Raw genomic sequence first — 21098 nt, 5'->3', positions numbered from 1 at the left:
CACCGCATCCTGGCACTGAGGATCCTCATCGAACGTGAACGTCGGCTGGGTTTCCTTGCAGCCTTTATCGAATTCCATAAAGCATTCGGCTCATCTGACTGAGTTGCCCTGTGGGAGATCCCGAGGCTTTGCGGAATCCCCCTGAAGTTGCTGGACGTTAATGGCCAACCTGTAAAATAGGTGTCGTCCTTTCCTGGTTTATCTGAAATATCGTGTACGGCTGCCCCTGAGTGTATGTACGTAGATCAGTGTTGTCCCGTCAAGTTCTTTTCGATAAATCCAGGATACCGAAGCACATTTCCAGATTAGTTTTTTTGTGCATGCACAACTTTGATAAATGAGACCCCAGGCACCGTGTGTGTGTATGCGGCTTGGGGTGTGTCTATCTGCTCATGTCTGTCTTCCTTCTTTGAGGAGCCTCATTAATTAAGGCCATTTTTAAAAGCTGTGACACATTTATATTGCCCGATGTATTTTGCCCAAGCAGTACAAGTCAGTGCTTCAAATATGTGTAGCTGTTTGTTTTAATGTTCTAATCGGTCAAGAGCAAAACATCAGGTCGAAACAATGTGACACGTTACCATTAAATGTAATTCAGGAGTTATATTACCTAGGACTGCATGCTAGCTTAGGCAGGTTTATAGGGGCTGAAAGGATCGGAATAAAAGTTTTTTTTTTAAAGTTAGTTCATCAAGCTTTATTGTCCATGGAGATTATCATTTCTAGCACCTCACCATGTCGGCAAGATTCAATCCTAGATCATTTTCCTGAGAAGTCTTGCTGTTCTTTTAACCACAAAACAATGATATGACTGTTTGCGAATCTTAGTTGGATCATTGCCTTCACAAGATCCCGGGAGATGTGCGGTTTACCACAGATAAGTCAAGGGACAGCCCCTTTCAAACATGTTGTGACGAAAGCCATCCAAAGGCTGCACAACTTGCGAAATATGGGAATTGTATGTCTTTTTATTACAGGAAGGAACTATAAAATCTCAAATGGGACAGATAAAGACAGTAATGTGCATCGACAAGACAAACTGAGTTCCGATGAAAGTTTGACGCTCAAAATTTGTCAAAGAGTATTTGATCATTTTAATTGTAATGAACACGAGGCTGTTCTTTTTCTTGGAGAAACATCGCATAATTTTTTGCTTTCCTCTTACGATTTCCGAAATCACGTACGGAGCAGTTTCTGGGAAAATCTCCGCAGCTTTATAACTGGTAATGTACTGGACTGATTCTTTTCTTCTTTTTGTGATAAAAATCTGTGCTGTAAATATTCCTGAACGTATCTAAAAATGCATTTTTGCTTACAGTGTCTTACTTTCGCCACAAACAGGTTTAAATCTCGGGCAAACCTGTAAAATTCATTGTTCAAATTAACATCAACAGACAGAGGTACCACTGTGAGTGTGGGGTGAGACAAAGGAGAGGGATTCCGGCCTGGGGGGGCCATGAGGGGGCGGCAGCTGAGGAACTTCTGGATATTCAGCCTGCTGGTACTGGCATCGGCTGCTGGAGGGGTCGCCTGGTACTCCTTGGTTTGTTACAGGTATGCCTGCCGAGCACAGAGTCATGCCATTCATGCAGCAACCCTCCCCCCCCCAGCATTTGTGGTCCTTTGTACCAAGGGGGAAGCTACTGGGTAAGACCTCAGAATCAGCATTTTAGTGCGCCGACAAAGCATGAGGGTATATTAAAATCTTCCCATTTCATTTCTAACTAAAACTTGGAAATTGTCGTCCATCAGCCATTTATCCTGGTCAGATGTTAAAATATGTGTCCAACAGAAGTTCAGGTCCAGAGAGTACAAATCCAGACCAAGGTTTTGTTTCAGCCAACCTGTTGAGAACAAAAAGTCACAGTCACAGAGGACTCAACTGGTTAGTTGGAACAAAGTCTTGGTCTGGATTTCTACTTTCTACCTCTGGTGTCCAATAATGAAATAATACTTAGATACTCAAAATTAAGTTTTTAGCAGAATTTAGTAGAAGTCCTTAAATTTAACAGAACACAGAAATACATTCCTACCTAAGTAAAGATTTATAAAGACTTAAATAAACTAAATCTCAACCCCCAGCCAACAGGCACCATGGTATATTTGAACTCACCCTGTTATCTTTTTTATAGAAAGTAAGAAATGTCAGATTTATTTGTGAAAAACATTGATAAGACTCTCGCCAATCTCAAAGCAATGAATATCTGGTTCTTTTTTTCAAAGACATTTTAATTTTTCACAAGGGTGCCTGTAATTGTATCATAAGAATGTTCCAATATTCATACTTTTCCCTTCCATTTTGCCTATTAATGGTTAGAATTTTATCTTGTACTGTTCTGTTTCAAACATATGAATGTATTTAAATCTAAGCTGTTGCACTACACGTTTTCCCGAGGAGATATTGTACATGATGTATGTAAAATTCAGGCATGCTGATAATGTTATTAGTATAGTGTATGGCCAATTGTCTATTTAAAGGCATTCATTTAAACAAAACAAAAACTACTACTACTAAAAACTACTAAAAATATCTACCACTGTTTGTTTTCCAGTCACCAGTGATGCTACATCACCTCAATATAACATCTCCATATGAACACGTTTATTACCATATTAAAAATAATACCTTCAGGATTGTGAAATACAGGGCTATACGATAAGTGTCATACCACCTAAGCGTATTCCAGACCTTCTTACATTGAAAAACAGCAAACAATATTTTGATCTCATATTTCATGTAGGTTTTCCCGCAAGTGTCATGACCTTTGACCCATGCCTCTCCAATAATTCCAGAACCGACGGAAACTCCCAGTCACATCTGAAGGACGCTGCCCCTGGTGCATCTGTGGCACCTCAATACTGCAGGTGTGAACCGTCGTGACGGAGCTGGAGCTCAGCAGAGGGTTGTTAGGTGTTATGGATGGCCTAAGGCGGACATCTCTGGTCCAGAAAGGAAAAATCCAAACCAGGATTTTGTTTCAACCAACCAGTTGAGGACTTGTGACTGTGACTCTTTATACTCAACTGGTTGTTTGAAACAAAATCCTGGTTTGGATTTTTACTTTCTGGACCTGAAATGTCCGCGTCTGTGGATGCCTGGGTTCTTTTAGCGGGGAAAATAGTAGAGGTTGCATAAAGGGCTGCTTTTGAAGTGCGAGGTTTTTTTTTTAGTGTCGATACTCGTCAGTTCTGAGAGTTATGGTTGTGGGTGTAAATGCTTTCACTGGGCAATTCAGCTTCAAGGTCCAATTGAGCTTCTTCCAGCATTATTTATGGGAAAAATTAACCTGACACTTTTACTTAACGTTGAGGGAATTATTACAAGTCACGTGTGCTTTTTGGGACTTCAACACACAACCTTTGTTGTTCACACCATGTTCTACTTGTCAAGTTATAGTATAACAATAGTGAACTTGTTTTTGACAAGGACTGTCTCCATGTTCGAGGGCTGCGCCCTTCTAAGGCTGCATTGGAGGACTGGATGTGTCACAGAGGCGCAACAAGGCTGTACCATTTCGAATGCTTCTTCAAATGCGGTCTCGAAGCGTGTCTTCTTTTTGCCAAGTTGCGAAGGATCCATCCAAACATATCCCATGATGCATTGCGCAGTGGTAAAATGGGTGTGTTCTGGCTAGGCGATAGGAGCGGTTCTTTGTGACTCATGGGTAAGGGCGGGGCCAGCTGGTGATGGCCAGACCATCCCATTTGGTAACGCTTTCTCTTTGGCCTTCAAGGAACGCAGCCTACAAGGGCTATGCATTCGAAGACCTCTTCCTTCAAAGGATGCAGCCCCTGAATTCGGACACAGCAAAGGATAATCAAACATTAGGAAAAAGAGTGTCACATATTAGCAAAATCATCCATCCATTTTCCAAACCGCTTATCCCATTGGGTCGCGGGGGGTCCGGAGCCTATCCCGGAAGCAATGGGCACGAGGCAGGGAACAACCCAGGATGGGGGGCCAGCCCATCGCAGGGCACACTCACACACCAATCACTCACACATGCACACCTATGGGCAATTTAGCAACTCCAATACAAAACAGCATGTTTTTGGACTGTGGGGGGAAACCGGAGTACCCGGAGGAAACCCCACGACGACATGGGGAGAACATGCAAACTCCGCACACATGTGACCCAGGCGGAGACTCGAACCCGAGTCCCAGAGGTGTGAGGCGACAGTGCTAACCACTGCACCACCATGCCGCCCCCATTAGCAAAATCATAGATAAGAAATTGATTGTAAGGAAGGAAATGGTACAGCTTGTTTCTGATACACCGCTTACCAAAATAGCAGAATTGTAGTACAGACTACAAGCCTGTGGTTAATCCCAACATGTTGGTATCTCTCTGCTATATCTGTTACTATACTAACCTCATACCTGGTCCTGTATTAAAAGTAAATATTATCATTACAGGGAGAAAACAGTTGGAAATATTTTGAAGGTTTATTCTTGGGACTGGATGAAGCAGAAAGATTACATCACCCTGCTGAGGTACGGAGAGCCTTATCTCTGGGAATAAGAATCCTGAGTGTAATTTGCTGTTAAGTAGCTGTGGTTTATTTCCTCTTGGTTCAAAAATCCTTTAACCAAAAGTAAGCAAACAAAATACAAGAGACATTGTTAGTTTTTTGATTGCATTCACAGATCTTTGTGGGGACCTGTGAAATGGTCCCCACAACGGCAAAATAACAGGTTTTTATCACATTGTGGGGGACATTTGGTCCCCACAATGTAATATAAACATAATGTACACACACGCACACACAATAAATAAATAGAAAATAATACAACATAAAACCCCTCTGGGTTAAAAAATAAAATAAAAGCCAACAGACAATAACTACAATATGAAAAAAAAATCACAATGTGTTATAAAAGGCCAGTGGCAGCTGGGACAGGTTGACGAGCATTTGAATCTCTTTGTCCTGCACATGGACAAACAGGGGATTCTTCAAAGTTCTCACCTTGAATAGATACATTAAGTCATTCAAGGTCATACCTACTACTTTGCTGCACGCTTTGACGATACCCTGCAATCTGATTTTTACTTCTGAGATTAAGTAACCCGCACCGACCAAGTACAATGTCACGAAAAATAAAACACAAAGGTGTTCTCAACATTAAAAGTCCGAAGCTTACGGTGAAAGAGCATGTGCTGAAGGGTCTCTCTACACACAGCATCCGCCTGAAGCTCAAAGACCAGCGTGTCGTCAATTTCAGTGCCAAGATATTTATAATGCACCCTGGTCATTAACTGCTACAGTAGCAGTGGCTGTAGGGATTTTTCAAATATCTGTTTTCATACCAGTAATACGTTCATGTCTTGTCCTTTATGGAGGTCGTCCTATAATGAAGGGACGATTGCAGCATAAATAAACATTCTGCTGACAAAATTAAATGGGGATGCGAGATTTTCAGGTAACATGAAGAGATCCACAAACTGCAATTTTCATTAGTAACGTTGGTTATTTTTTAGTCGTTTGAACTTATGGCTTTAGGTTTACGAAGGATTCTGCCTACAGGGGCGCACCCCCAAAGTCAGCATTTAGAGAGTTTGTGGACATGACCGTAACAGTACAATAAGGTTTGGAAAGCTCTCAGCAAGGACATAAAAGTGGGGATTTCTGTTGTAGGTCTGAACTGAACAGCAAGTGCAATGGAGTCGTCAAGGCCATTGTCACACAGACCAATTCACCAATGGGGTCGAACATCACGTATGATGCTGAGAAAAGAATTGTCAAGGTGACCCCTAAGCTGTTTGACACCTTCGTAAAGGTACGACTTGGCACCGGAAAAACCCATAAACCGTTAGTTTTGTGACTGTATTTATATGTGCTAATATCTCAAGAGAGTTTCACACTATGTACCCTGTAGGATTCACCGTTTGTAAATAAGACATTCAAGACGTGTTCCGTGGTGGGAAACGGTGGTGTCCTGGCCAACAGCAGCTGTGGAGAGGAGATCGACTCGACCCAGTTTGTCATCAGGTAAGCTGGGATTCCCAGGACGCAACATAATGCGACACAGTGACATGAATACATTTCATTGTTCTTCACAAGAAAAAAAAAGAAAAAGTGTAAAATGTCTGGAAATTAAACATTTTCTGGTAAACAAAACATTTAATTGTTCTTCATAAGGAAAAAAACTTTGATGATGGTATTAAAGGTCACCAGTAGGGTTATTGTTAAGGAAAACCATGAAAACTAGCAGTGAAATGTATTCTCATTAAGTGAAATTATACACACACACACAACACACACAAAACTATAATATTGAATGTGTTTCTATTGAATGTGCATGTGGATTACTGTTGCAGAAACTATTCGATAATTAAAAATAAATAAAATAACATGTATTCGAATAGTGTAGAACAATGACTTGGCGAACACCGTGCCTTGGAGTTTTGCGGGACTTTTAATAATCATTTTCATGATCTGTCATTAACGTGGAAATAGCGACATCTAGTGGCAAGATAAAACGGGAAAAAAACGGCCAAGGGAAGGTAGGGAAATGTACGCAACACCGTTAGGTGCCCGGAGTAAGCGGACTGGCATTATTACTCAGCAAGTAGGAGGCAACTATGTGCGGTGTGATACATGCAGAATAAAACCTGTGTGACGCGACAGCACGAGGTGCATGAAACGGAAACAACCTTCTGCAGCTCCAGTTCTTTAGAACGTCCAGTATTGCCCACCATTTTGGAAGTGTTTATTTGATAGTCACAGCTATAATGTGGGTCTTTTCTGTATTTCTGAATCCAGACATCCCTCCCTATTCATTGCAGGGAGGTGGATGAGGGACAACCAGAGGGGTTGCTATGCATTTGCAGTATTATGGTTTTACCGTGGTATCGGACCTTAGCTAGCGGGTGGAGGTAAATTTTGCTGACCAGATTTCCGGGACATCGCACATCATTCATTCATGTCCCCATTCCCAGATTCCCAGAACTTCCATGACAGGTGGGATGTCCAGGAATCACAAACACCTAGAAGAAAGGGATGTTCTCTTGCAACTTATCCTTCCAAGGCTAGATTAATAGCCTTATGTGCTAATATTTGGGTGGCCATACAGTCTGGTTTTTCTGCTCAATGTCCTCCATCAGGTGCAAAGTCTGGGCACTGATGACAGGCAGTTCTCGTTATCAAATGTGTCCCAAATGTTTCCTGCCCTAATAAAGGCCTCATGTATTACTGTCTCTATAAGCAAGGAGGAGCTAAAATACTCGCAGGGTCCCTTTGACAGAAGCCAGTTTTAAAAACTCTTCATTCTCTGACCTTAGGTGTAACCTCGCTCCTGTGGGCAGTGGCTACCAAAGAGACGTTGGCACTAAGACGAACTTGGTAACATCCAATCCCAGCATCCTCTTGGATAGGTGAGTCCTGTTGGTCTTGGTGAAGAAAACCGAGGTTCCTAGTTTCAAATATACAACATGACGAGACTCTCCAGCTTTGTCTTGAATGAACATCAAATCAATATTTTTAGAATTCGTTTTGAAAAAATCCTGATGTTGATTAGGAAGTCATTTCGTGCTCCAAGATATTTTAAAAGTTCTTAATCACTCAGCTAAAGAGGAATTAAGTGTCACACTTAAGGAGAAAAGTGAAGGTGTTTTGTGCAACTGGCACCTGGTTTTCCCTGTAGATTCACTCTTATCCTTTGTCTGCTCCACCTGCCCATTTCCACCTCACCTCAACCCAACAGGTTTGGATCCTTGATGGAGCTCCGGCGCCCCTTTGTAGAGCGGCTGGATGCTTTTGGAGACTCCCTGCTTCTGTTTCCCACCTTTTCTCACATGCAAAACACGGCCGTCTCTTTGCGCGCCCTCTACACAGTGCAGGACTTCAGAAGCCCGGCCCGGCCCGTCTTCCTGAACCCAGAGTACCTCCGAAACCTGGCCCGGTTCTGGGAGACCAGGGGCCTGAAGAAGCGCCTCAGCACCGGGATAATGATGGTCAGCCTGGCACTGGAGCTGTGTGATGAAGTGAATCTCTACGGCTTCTGGCCCTACCCCCAGCACCCACGGGACTGCCGGTCCCTCACCAACCACTACTATGACGACGTGAAGGCGAAAAGTGTACACGCCATGCCTGTTGAGTTTAACCAGCTGATACAGCTTCATAACCAAGGTGTGGTCAGGCTTCATCTAGAGGAGTGTGTGCCAAGGTCCAAACAGACTCATCTCCCATTCTTTCTCCATTGGTGGTGGAGTTGACCCAGAGATAATCTCCTGCTTTTGTTTCAATATGAAGGCTGTAGATGTGTTTATGTTCTTGTGTTCAGGAGGGAAACTTAACCTTCTTGCATAGGCATGTCTAATATTTTCTAAATCAAGCTGAAGCACCTTTAAGGCTTAATTAATACCCTCAAAGGGGAGTCACACCCCCAAATTATTAGCCATAGTTTTTATTAACGTATGGTTTCCAACATTGAAAATTGTATTCTATTGACCACAGATGAAGTTTACATTTACATTTATTTATTTTGGTGAAAATAAAGTTTGACTCCAAGACCTTTTTGTTCACAGCAACTTTAAGCTAGACCTAAATATTATAATTTGTACTGTTGCAATATTATAATTGTTGTTATATTTCAAATATTTTATTTATTTTATCTTTATGTTTTTTTTGTCAGGATTGGCCTGTCTTGTCCCGTCCTGTCCTCCGTTTCCCTAAATTCTCTGCTTTTCCCTGATGACCAGCATGTGTTTGTCTTACCTGGTCTTCCTAATCTGGTCCATGTTCTAGTATTCTCCCAGTGTAAAAGTCCTATGTTGTAGTTCCCTGTTTGACCAGCAGATGTCACTGGCCATCCTGTTCTGGTCCTTGTGTTCCCTTAAGTTTTTCCCTAATCACAGTCCTCATTGTTCTCCCTGTTCCCTGGGTCGCTGCATATCTGAATGGGCTGAGCATGTAGCTGATAACCAGTTGGACCTTTGATTATTTATGCCCCACAACTCGTTTTTTGTCCACCCAATGTGAAAATGATGTTCCTTGTGTTTATGCACAGCAGTTTGGTTCTTGCCATCAGTGTCTTTGTTCTTGATTAACCCTGTCTGTGCTTTAGTGTATTTAGCCCCGTGCCTTGTTTATACCTATGTTCTATGTTCCTTGTATCTCTTGGCATCTTAGTCCTCAGTTCTTGAGTGATTGTTAATGACTCACACCTATTCATTGTCTGTGCCTTGTTAGTTGTGTATAATTATCCCTGTTTATTCTGTTCCCTTGTCAATTATTGAATGTGTTGGATGTTAGATATTACCAGTTGTAAACCATATTCTGGATCTGTCCCATCGTGGTCTTGTTTGCTTTTCAGTGTTTTGAGTTAAGTTTTAAAAAATGTCCCCTGTGCCTGAATACTGCATTGTGGACCTTCGATCATGCCAGCATGCGACATTTTTAGAGTAACCTTAGTATACTGTGATATTTACATTGTAGGCGTGGTGACTAGGATGTATACAAAATGACTAAGTATGCACACAACAAGACAGTCAATGCTGCTACCAAATGACACTTCAGGGGGAAGCAGAATAGTGCTTCTCTTCAAAATCTTGAGTAGTCTGTAGACCATTACCAATTAAACACTAAAACCTGGAAATACTGAAGTCAGCCATTTACTCACAAACCAGCAAAGGCCCACTGCTTCCCCTTCTCTCACTGCCACAAGCATTATGTAAGACATTGTCTGCCTCACCCTCCTCCTTTGCTTAATCATCATCATTCAAGTCCCTCAAAAAGAGACGATCTTCTGCCTGAATGACTTCAGAATGATGTCTGTAACCTCTATTTATAAAGTGCTTTGACAAATGAATCCTGAAGTTCCACAAGGCCATTACTCTTCAAGGTCTCTGAGACCCTCTGTAGTTTATATACAGAGTTAACAGGTCCGTCGATGACGTCATCAACCCAACTCTGCGCTACATCCTACAACATCAACAAAATCTTAGACTGGATTTGTACTCTCTGGACCTGAAATCTCCACCTCTGCCCTTCTTACCTCCACCTAAATCACATCAAGACAGCATTCAACCTGCAAAACAAATAGCATGTAAATTTCCATGTAAATTGCGCAAGGCGTTCCATTATCAGGTTCCGATCTTCCTGTGCATTCCCCAGGCTATAAATAGATGCTATATATAGTGCAGGTATAACAGTAATATGTGCACTTGACAGCAAAGTAAGAACAATCTCTAAACCACATTCCACAGCTGTGCCTTCAGTCGATTAAAAAAAAACAAAGGAAACGCAAATGCTACAGATTTACTTGTTGAACATTCATTAACAGACTGGAGCTTAAAAAAAAAACAAAAAGCCTTTATATTACCAGTTAGACTGGCTAAACTGTGACATCCGGTAATAATAAGTACTGAAGAGATGCTTATAGTGTAGACAGCACAGAAGGTAGTTAAGCAGTGGTTGGTCTAACATCAAGGGAGGATATGAGGGCAATAGGGCTGCGTCAACGTGGGACGTACATCCTGATCTTCCTGCTGTCGGCGATCATCGCGGACATCTTTTACAACACGATTAAAAATGAGATACTGAGCCACTCAAACCTAGCAAGTCATTTTCATTCAGGAGTCAGCGGAAGGTGGGTTCAATACTTCTCTGAACTTTCACATGAACTTCATTGGGCAGGTAGGACTGTTCAAGACAAACTTATTTGCCTCTAGTGAAGTTTGAAAAAACTTTTGTAGGAATCCAGGAGATAATTTTAATTAAAAGTTAAAAAGTATAGAAATTTAGTAAGCGAAGGTCTCATGAGTTAGGAGTGTCATTATCTCTTCATCCGTTGTTCTGGTGCTTTACAGAATAAACTATTTTACCTTAGAAACACAGGAACTGTAAGGAAGGGTGTGTATGAAGTTCAAAACTGTCAGGAACTGCCTTTTGTAAATCCAGAGAATAGCTTTTTTAGGCTTATGCATTTGCTTAACTAGGAATTCAATTATATTATAAAATTTAAAAATATCTAAATTAGATGCATGGCTCATTCTACATGTTTACATACCTCATTAGTGACCCGGCATGTAAAATTTTAAAAAAGTCAAGCCACAAATGCCCATGACTCGGCAAACATTTATCTAATGTTTCTTCCATGATGACAGAACTGTCATGCCACAGTGCGGTTTACAACAAACAGTTACTTTATTTGAAACCAAACTCAAAAGGACACGAAACAAAAGGAACCGATGGGGGTCAAAATGAAGGCAGGAAGGTTAAGTGAGGTTAACGAAGGGTTGAAACTACACGTGAGGAGAAGCAGAGGAACGCGAGTAAAGTCATCACATAAAACTGGGACTAAACAAGAAACAAATGCGGGTTATTGACAATAAACCAAACACTAGGGTTACAAGTAACAAGACAAAGGTGACGGCCATAATCACTAAACACTAAGGGTTCAAACACAGAATAGGGTCTGATTCCACCAGTACCCCCCCCCCCCCCCCAATGCAGAACTGGAACAGGGTACACAGGACTGGGAACGTGGAACAAAACATGAGAGGACAACAAAATGTTAATGAAACCCAGGGAACAGAAAAACTGCACCAGGAAGTGATACAAAAGGGGTAGCAAGACTGATAGGTGGGACATGAAAAGCCGGGTGAGGGTCAACAGCAGAGAAAGCACCACAAGGGACTTGAGACACACAGACTAGGGACAGGACGTCGCACATAAGGTGCACCTGGAAGGACAGGACCTGGGAAATGAGGCAGGGATCAAGGATGAGCATGTTCACGGGTGAAGAGTTAATGGGAAGAGGACCAGGAGGCCAGGGGGGTAAACGGAGGAAGGAAACTGGCGGGATCAGGGCCACACTGTGGTCTATGAGATGTCAGGGGTCTAACAAAGGACTGGGTGCTGGACAACGAAGGAGGTGGAGTAGGGAGGACCTTCACAGGCTTGGGTAATAGGTGCTGGTTGGTTGAGCCTGGGCTAAGCAGTGGCAACATCGCTGGACAGAACAGGACAGATGGTGCATCACTGGAATAGGTGGGGAAAGCCCTATGGTTAGAGACACAAAGAGTCCATTGGGGTCCCCCAGGTCATCATCACTAACAGGGCCGATAAGTGAGTTGTCCATGAACTATCAGAGCATGGAGACTGGAGACTTATCTGTAGGGGAACCTCTCTTCCTTAGAAGGCCTAGAAAAGAATAATTTCTGAAGCCCTGACAAATCTTGACAAACATTTTGCCATTTTTTCTATGTGTTTTACGACTGGTACAGACAAGGTTGGACCGCCACTGAGAATGACAGCCTGAGGCAGATGCAAGGTACTGAGTGATGGTGGGATTGGGGATTTTGATGAGCAGGGGCTCAAAAATCAGAACTAGATGCTGGTTGAACGATAACAATGTATTCCCCAGACGGGCCTGTTAACAGCTGTTATGCTGGGGAGAGGTCTGCATCTGGGAATTTTCGCCTTGACCTAAATGACTCCCCTTAGGCTATGTGCCCAGGTGAGTCAAAGTGTTTACGTTTGCTAAAAGCGAGCAGGAAAGGAGAGTTTTACATTCGGGGTAACTGAATCCTGACCTCTTCCATACGTTATGGCTGCACTGACTGACTTGTCAAACACCAATTAGAGACAAACACTGAAGACAAATGTTTAATAAAATATATGCAATATCGCACCACTCCCTGGCACCATTAGGCAACTTGTGGTACGATGAATCAAAGACTTTCTTAATGCTAGTGCTTATTTTGTGCCGGACCCGTGGCTCAGGACAGCCTGCACTGCGCCACCTCAAACGCTACACCCAATATACCTACGACACTTAAATTTCATTCGAGATAAACCCTGGAATACAATCAAGAAAATGTATATTTATAAAATTGGTTGTGTTTGTGTGACACACGTCTGCCTAAATTAGTATGTTTTGCTTTTGATTACCGAATTTTGATTTCGAATGGGGGAAGACTACACTGCCTGCGTTCAATAAAATCCACTTTTTGGTCACTAACATATATGCAATTGCCTTCTGGAGAATTAAACTCCTCTAATAGTAACAACGCATGCTAAAGACCGATTTGTGTGCGTGGCGTAGCTCACTGCTCCGGCTCCTCATGTAACGGTGGTCGCCGTAGGTCTCTGTGCTCTTCATGAACTCTGCAGTTCTGAAATTTGTTCCAACCTAAAATATTTTCCTACCAGTAGTGTTAATTACAGCCATATCTGTTGTTTCGTCTTGCTTTGATGGAATATCCTACCAGCATATGCTTTGAGAATAAAATTATGCTCTATTAAACTTAAAGTCACACCATAATAGTGAGCGATCCCTCGTGCCCAAATGCAGTTAACGTGCCATTTTCATAGCTTGGACCAAGTTTTTAAACGCCGGCACCTCAGAGTTTGCAAATTAAGCGCTGCTTATCCTGATTAAAATCGCAAGGTCTGTAGATTAATGAAAGACTAAAACATAATGTTCCCACAACGTGATATAAACATGTTATTTTGACCTTGTGGAAACATTTTTCCAGTCCCCACAAGGGGAAACTCAATTTTATAAAAATAAATAAATAAATAAATAAATAAGTGAATGCAATCAAAAAACTAAAACTTGTATTTTGTTTGGTTACTTACGGTTAAAGTTAGGGCTGGGTGGGGGTTAAGGTTGTCATGTTGGGATTAGGGTTATTCCCATAGAAATGAATGGTGAGTCCAAGATATGAATATGTGGATTGTGTGTGTGTGTCTCTGCGGGGTCTTATATCACATCTCTCTCAAGGAAGTCACTGATAGTGCTTTTTAAAATAGTTGTTGGCTTTTTTCCATGTTTCCTGCAACCATGTTCTACCACAGCCCACTGTTAAGCCCTGGATGGATGCCTGGGCTCTTATGACCAACAAAACTTAATCAAGAGATAGGAAACCAAGGCTTCATTAATATTTTAACAGCTTGTTTTCTATCACAACCATGGAGGACTATGTTAAGTGACTCACCTTGGGAATCTGTCTCCACAGCTCTGCCTGGAGTGAGGATTACTTGGCGTCAACCAAAGAGAAGCCTGGGAATGATGTAACAGACAAATATTGCAGGTCTGGGTGAACGAAACGGACTCGGAGCTTGTGCGGGCTCCTGGTCCTATACTTATCACTGCCGTTTCCATATGATGTTACAGGGAGAAGACAATTGAAAATATTATGAAGGTTTATTCTCAGGACTGGATGAAGCAGGAAGATTTCATCACCCTGCTGAGGTACGGAGAGCCTTAGCGGTCAGAATAAAGGCTGACTCACACTCTGCGCAGAATCTACACCATCGGTAGCTGTGTAGCCTGACAACTGTAGTTAAATTTCCTGGGAGGTGTGCATCAGGCTATGACATAGGATATGGTGTGTGTGTGTGTGTGTGTATGTCTGTGTGTGTGTGTTTTGACATTGCGGGGACCATTACTTATGGTTAAAGTTAAGGCTGGGTGGCAGTTAAGGTCATCATGATGGGATTAGAGTTTTCCCCATAGAAATGAATGGAGGGTCCCCACAAAGATATACAAACGTGTGTGTGGGTTTGTATTTACCACATTGTGGGAGGAAAATGTGGTAAAACCAGTTACTTTTTAGCTTGCGGGGACATTTTTAAGGTCTCCCCAATTCATCCATCCATCCATCCATTTTCCAAACTGCTTATCCTAATGGGTCGCGGGGGGGTCCAGAGCCTATCCCGGCATGAGGCATGAGGCAATGGGCATGAGGCAGGGAACAACCCAGGTTGGGGGACCAGCCCATCGCAGGGAAAACTCACACACCATTCAGTCACACATGCACTCCTATGGGCAATTTAGTAACTCCAATTAGCCTCAGCATGTCTTTGGACTGTGGGGGGAAACCGGAGTACCCGGAGGAAACCCCACGACAACATGGGGAGAACATGCAAACTCTGCACACATGTGACCCAGGCGGAGACTCGAACCCGGGTCCTAGATGTGTGAAACAACAGCACTAACCACTGCATCATATAAAGCTTAATTTTATTGAATGCAATGAAAAAACTATTTTATTTAATAGCCAAAATTCTTGCATTTTGTTTGGTTACTTATAGTTAGGGTTATCATAGTTATCATAGAGATGGCACTAGGGGTGTTCGATGGGAAGATGTCTTATGGGGTGTTCCTGGTATGCAGGGGTCAGTACCAGCCAAAAGTGACGCAAGGAAGGCCAACTGGTGAACTGAGGAAAGGGTCATGGGCAGCCAAGGCTCATTGATGCGCGCGGGGAGCGAAGGCTAGCTCATCTGTCCGGATACCACAGGAGAGCTACTGTAGCCCAAACTGGCGAAAAAGCTAATGCTACCTACGAGAGAAAGGTGTCAGAACACACAGTGCACTGCAGATTGCAGTGTATGGCACTGCGTGGTCACAGAGCAGTCATAGTGCCCATGCTGACCTTTGTCCACTGTCAAAAGCTGTTACAATGGGCATGTGAGAGTCAGAACTGGACTGGTGCATGTGCATTGTTGGCCTGGGGAAGAGATGTGGGCATCATGCACAATGGGAAAAAGGCATGTTTGATGCTCTAGGCAATGTTCTGCTGGGAAACCAAGGGTCCTGACAGTCATGTGGATGTTACTTCGATACAGACCACCTACCTAAACATTGTTGCAGCAGAAAGCAAAGCACCTTTGCAAAAATTGTTCAGGAATGGTTTGAGGAACATGAAAAAGATTCCAGGGTGTTGACTTGGCCTCCAGATTCCCCTGATCCCAATCTGTGGGATGTGCTGGATAGACAAGTCCGGTCTATGGAGGCCCCAACTCGCAACCTCCAGGGCTTAAAGGATCTGCCGCTTGGTGCCAGATTCCACAGGACACCCTCAGAGGTCTCGTGGAGTCCATACCTCGACGAGTCAGAGCTGTTTTGGCAGCGTGTGGGGGGACCAACACAATATTAGGCAGGTGGTTTTAATGTTATGCCTGATTTGTACATATGACCTCTGTGTTTTTGTGTGTGTGGGGGGGGTAATCTGTTCGGACCGGTAATAGTAAATATACATACAAACAAGAAAGATCGGCTCCAGGTTACACTGAATGCAAAATTCCCAGAAACCCCCTCCACGTGTCTGCAGTCAGTCCCTGATCGTCGGTGTCTGTCTGCTATATCAAGGAACGTAGCAAAGTAGTAAAAAAAAAATCTGTAATGTATGTATACTGCAAAGTGCAATGTATAGTGCATTCCGGAATTGCTGAATTGGACAGTGATACATTCTGGCAACCTGGGGTCAGCTGGGATGATGGTTGCCAAGCCACATCTTCTGAATTAACAGTCCATGTTACAGCAAGACGTTACTTTTGGTTTTATCGAATGGTTTTGCAGACACTATAGATAACAAGGTCAGGTCTTGTCCTTAATGGAATTGAACCTACAATACCAAGTGATTAAGGTATAATTACAGCATAAATAAACATAAAATGAGACATGATTGAGGGGGACCTTTACATAACACGTTTTCAGGTAACAGGAAGAAATCTTCCTTTTCAGTAACTAGTAAACTGGTACTATATTTTCTAGTGAATTTAACCTTTGGTTTAAGTTTTATGAGTAATGTGTTTGTGTGGGAGTGTCCAAAAATGTTGGTATTTGGAGAGAATTTTTGGGCATGACAGCGGCAGTACAATAAGGTATTTAGTATGAAAGAGCGGGTTTTTCTGTCTTAGGTCTGAACTGAACAGCAAGTGCAATGGAGTCGTCAACGCTATTGTCACACAGAGCAACTCGCCACTGGGGTCGAACATCACGTACGATTCTGAGAAAAGAATTACCAAGGTGACCCCTAAGCTGTTTGACACCTTCGTGAAGGTACGACTTGGCACCGGAAAAACCCATAAACCGTTAGTTTTGTGACTGTATTTATATGTGCTAATATCTCAGGAGCGTTTCACACTATGTACCCTGTAGGATTCACCGTTTGTAAATAAGACATTCAAGACGTGTTCGGTGGTGGGAAACGGTGGTGTCCTGGCCAACAGCAGCTGTGGAGAGGAGATCGACTCGGCCCAGTTTGTCATCAGGTAATTCAGGATTACCAGACACAACAAAATGTGACACAGTGACATGAATACATTTCATTGTTCTTCACAAGAAAAAACATAATGTTGATAAACCTTAGAATGATTAGTACAAATGTAACTGAATGCAATTACATTTGGTCCAAGCGTAATTGACTGGGGTCCAAATATAATTAACTGAAGATTCAAGATTCTTTAATTGTCACATACATGGTCATACAAAGTACAACATGCATCCTGATCCGCTCTTTTTTAGACTGTGCCAGTTAAAATCCAGTTATGTAAACTAGTTAAAGTGCAAAAAGCTAAAATGCAAGATAAAAGTACAAGCAGTGACCAGTGTGACAGTGCGGATATGGTGGGGGGTGAAAGAGCACAGTGTAGATCAGTGTGTGAGGTGCAGTGGCATGGCCAGGTTCAGAAGCCTTACGGCCTGGGGGGTAGAAACTCCTCCTAAGCCTCTCAGTCCCGACCATGATGTTGCAGAGTCTCTCTCCTGATTTCAGAAGATAATAGTGACCTGTTTCCCTGCAAGACCATTTCTAGGATTCCATTTTTAAAATTATAACCACTTATGCGGTATCTGGTTGGGAGGAGTGCAGAGACTAAGAGGTTTCCCATCCCCTCTATAGACAATAGATACTGTCAGCAGGAGGAAGCTAGTAACCGGAAGTCAACATTATCAGGTGTGTGCCCAGTGTCTCCTGCGCTATGAAAGGCCTCGTGCATTACTGCCTGTGTTCACAAGGAGCAACTAAAATACCCTTTCACAAATGCAGGCTTTAAAACTCTTAATTTTCTCCCCTAGGTGTAACCTCGCTCCTTTGGACAAGGGCTACAAAAGAGATGTTGGCAACAAGACGAACTTGGTAACATCCAATCCCAGCATCCTCGTAAAGAAGTGAGTCCTGGGGCCTGTTAGTCTTGGTGAAGCAAACTGATTTACACCCCCGATAAAATCCTGGTGCAGATGATGTGTCAGTCATCCAGCTTCTTTTAAAAGTCAGAGGTAAATCTACGGTCCTGGCCATATCGCAGAAGTTGATAAGCTGCAGATCCTATCTTCACTGTTTAGTAACTATGATAACTAGGGTTTGAACCTGATTTAGAAAAGCAGCCATTTCAGATGAACAGTTCCTAAGTCAACGTTCCTATCCTAACTTAAGATAGGAAAAGGATATTACACCAGCTTCTTACCTTCTCAAAATCTTAAAGTAAACTCTCCTAACTTGAAGTCAACCACTAAGCGATAGGTAACAGACATAAAACTTGCTTAATTGATTATTTAGGATTTCCTAACATGAGACAAGATAGGATGTAAGTAAGGTAAGTCAGGACTCCTAAGGTTAGTTAGGATTTGCTTCTGCAATGCCAAGTTGGGCAACATCACATCTCTTCCTATCTTAAGACTTAAGACTGTAATATGGCCCCTGGTTTTCGGTGTTTGCCCCTAGTCTCATTCATTGTCTCCTTCTCCACCTGCCCATTTCCACCTCACCTCAATCTCAGATTTGAATCCTTGATGGAGCTCCGGCGCCCATTCATGGAAAGGCTGGGCACCTTTGGAGACTCTCTGGTCCTGATGCCCACCTTCACTTATATGAGAAACACGGCTGTCACGTTGCGTGTCCTCTACACGGTGCATGACTTTCAAAGCCCGGCCCTGCCCATCTTCCTGAACCCAGAATACATACGGAACCTGGCCCAGTTCTGGGAGACCAGGGGCCTGAAGAAGCGCCTCAGCACCGGGATAATGATGGTCAGCCTGGCACTGGAGCTGTGTGATGAAGTGAATCTCTACGGCTTCTGGCCCTACCCCCAACACCCACGGGACTGCCGGTCCCTCACCAACCACTACTATGATGACGTGAAGGCGAAAAGTGTACACGCCATGCCTGTTGAGTTTAACCGCCTCCTACAGCTCCACACCTTGGGTGTGATCCGGCTTCATCTGGGGGATTGTTCACCAAGACCCAAACAGACTCATCTCTCATTCTTTCTCCATTAGTGGTACAGCTGAACCACAGATCAAGTATTGTTTTACTTTAATCTAAAAGCTGTAAATGTCTTTATGTTCTTATGTTAAGGAGGCTTTGCCATAGAGGTGATTTTTCCAGGCAAAAGGTTTGTTGCCAAATATGAGCTCATTTAGTCTTTCATTGAGTTATTCATCAGTAAATTGGTTCCGGTTGCAAAGCCATCAGTGTTTCGGTGTGTTTCTGCCTATTTTGCAAGACGTGTAGCCTATGAATTCTAAAATTCACGCTCATTTTCAACTGCCTTTCAAAAAATGACCACAAGGTGTCAGGCTTTCTCTCGTCTTCTTCACTGCAGACAGTAGCATTCAGCCTGTTCAATCCCTTGCTACCATCATTGCAGCGCAGTGGATAACCATGCAGAAGTTCGACTTACACAGCGTTGGTTGTCGACGTTCAGATCTGACACCCAATTGTCTCGTGCTCAGTATGTTAATTACAACTTCCTCTCTGTAGTTTGTTGCCACTGCCACCATTAAGTATTACCTGGGACTGCTCTTCATTGTCTGTCAACTTATCTGGGGGGAGGGGGGGGGACAGACCTACCATGGACAGCCAAAACTGCAGACAGTAGAGAACACCATATATAACTTTCTTGTACATACACACTTATAATAAAGTTTAATTTATAAATTACACACAACAACACATCAAATTGTTGAATAATTGTAGAATCTCTCTTGAATCAACGAGATTCTGATTTTTTTGTTCTTGCTTTTTTGCCATTATTTTTCCTCGGGTTGGGTTGCAAAGCTATGATGTCACAACAACGCGATTCGTCAGTTGCGGTCATGACCTGCGCGTCCAGTCCTCGTGTGTGCCACGCCCCCTCATCATCCGCGTGTGCTTCCCCGATTGTGCCCAGCGGTTCCTTGTTATTTCGCCCTGTCTTACGTGTATCAGTCCACGTCTTCCTCTGTTGCTGGTCCGTCATTGATGTTAGTCAACGTATTGTAGTGATGTTCGCCCTGTCTACCCCGATCTTTCCCCGAATAAACCTCGGCTATCTTCTATTCCGCCTGCCTGCCTCGTCCTTCGCCGCTTCCTGCCTGCCCGTTCACCGCGATCGTCACAATTGCAGTGATGGCCCTGGTGCAGCATTAATTATGATGTTGCAGGAGGATTATTGGATTGTGCACCCGGGTTGGCCCCGGAAAGAGTTTTGTCCCGTGATTCAAACATCATAGAACTCCATCGCAGAAATCATAATCAGCCTTACTGTAACCAATAATCCTGTGTATGTTGTTTCAGGTTCACTCAAGTCGGAGTTAAGTTTTAAACTCAACCCCACCCGTAGATGATTCACTATTAATCACAAACTATTCTTCCATTCCTGTAGTTCCTATTGGATGGATGGATGGATGAATGGGATTTTTGTTCAGCATTATGGACATAACTTATTTTTCCATGGTAAGCTTAACGTTTGATTTTTTTTTTTTTTTTTTTTTTTTTTAAATAGCTTTAAATTCAGAGGTGGCAATTACAGGTCCAAGAAATTAAAAATTACTTTCAACCAACCAGTTGAGTACTCTGTGACTGTGACTCTTTATGCTCAACTGGTTGGTTGAAAGTAAATCATGGTCTGGATTTTTACTTTCTGGACCTGAAATTGCCACCTCTGTTTAAATTATATGCAGAGTATATATATAGTATATAAGTATATAATCCTGCATATAATTTATGTATGGCTTCCTCTTTGCGTAATACAGTTTCAAGCTGCATTTATGGATGCAGCGACCGATTGTGTTAAGTGACAATGGTTTTCCGAAGTACTCCGGACCCCAGGTGACTATATTTGTTATAACTATTTCTGAGGCAGCACCGTCTGAGGGCTCAGGGGCTCACATGCATTCAAACGTGTTTTTTGTCTCTGCATTCTCTGAATCTATTCACAAAATGATTTTACTGTACATTTTGCAAGACTGCAATTCTCTGTAATTTTGCATTGAAGGATGTTCCTTTTGAACTGGCTATTTTTCTAACTGACAAACTGACTAAATTCTTGGCACGACCGATCTTGTGAACCTGCCTTCCAAGAACGTACTCGGGGTGCAA

At 42.8% G+C, this 21098-nt stretch overlaps 2 protein-coding genes across 2 annotated transcripts; both read left to right on the top strand.

The window, feature by feature from the left end:
* The first annotated feature begins 366 nt into the window (after nucleotides 1-366).
* Nucleotides 367-9288, top strand: LOC125726729 (alpha-2,8-sialyltransferase 8F-like). The gene is made up of 8 exons (XM_049003143.1): nucleotides 367-1223; nucleotides 1395-1554; nucleotides 2794-2865; nucleotides 4418-4495; nucleotides 5638-5779; nucleotides 5879-5991; nucleotides 7284-7376; nucleotides 7706-9288. Exons 2-8 carry the CDS (start codon nucleotides 1457-1459, stop codon nucleotides 8214-8216), a joined length of 1107 nt encoding a protein of 368 aa, XP_048859100.1. The 5' UTR covers nucleotides 367-1223; nucleotides 1395-1456; the 3' UTR covers nucleotides 8217-9288.
* A 1127-nt stretch (nucleotides 9289-10415) lies between these two features.
* LOC125726727 (alpha-2,8-sialyltransferase 8F-like) lies at nucleotides 10416-19200 on the top strand. The gene is made up of 7 exons (XM_049003142.1): nucleotides 10416-10591; nucleotides 13968-14042; nucleotides 14126-14203; nucleotides 16657-16798; nucleotides 16898-17010; nucleotides 17816-17908; nucleotides 18517-19200. The coding sequence occupies exons 1-7, from the start codon at nucleotides 10440-10442 to the stop codon at nucleotides 19013-19015; spliced, it is 1152 nt and encodes a 383-aa protein (XP_048859099.1). The 5' UTR covers nucleotides 10416-10439; the 3' UTR covers nucleotides 19016-19200.
* Nucleotides 19201-21098: the final 1898 nt, after the last annotated feature.

Source organism: Brienomyrus brachyistius, unplaced genomic scaffold (genome assembly GCF_023856365.1).
Source record: "Brienomyrus brachyistius isolate T26 unplaced genomic scaffold, BBRACH_0.4 scaffold75, whole genome shotgun sequence".
Lineage (NCBI taxonomy): Eukaryota > Metazoa > Chordata > Actinopteri > Osteoglossiformes > Mormyridae > Brienomyrus > Brienomyrus brachyistius.
This window is presented reverse-complemented; position numbering and strand designations above follow the sequence as displayed.

Coding starts and splice junctions, on each gene's coding strand:
- LOC125726729 (XM_049003143.1), top strand. CDS start 1,457: ATGAGGGGGCGGCAGCTGAGGAACTTCTGGATATTCAGCCTGCTGGTA. Junction 1,555..2,793: donor TACTCCTTGGTTTGTTACAG/GTATGCCTGCCG, acceptor CAATAATTCCAG/AACCGACGGAAACTCCCAGT. Junction 2,866..4,417: donor GTGGCACCTCAATACTGCAG/GTGTGAACCGTC, acceptor TTATCATTACAG/GGAGAAAACAGTTGGAAATA.
- LOC125726727 (XM_049003142.1), top strand. CDS start 10,440: ATGAGGGCAATAGGGCTGCGTCAACGTGGGACGTACATCCTGATCTTC. Junction 14,043..14,125: donor GTAACAGACAAATATTGCAG/GTCTGGGTGAAC, acceptor ATGATGTTACAG/GGAGAAGACAATTGAAAATA. Junction 14,204..16,656: donor GATTTCATCACCCTGCTGAG/GTACGGAGAGCC, acceptor TTTCTGTCTTAG/GTCTGAACTGAACAGCAAGT.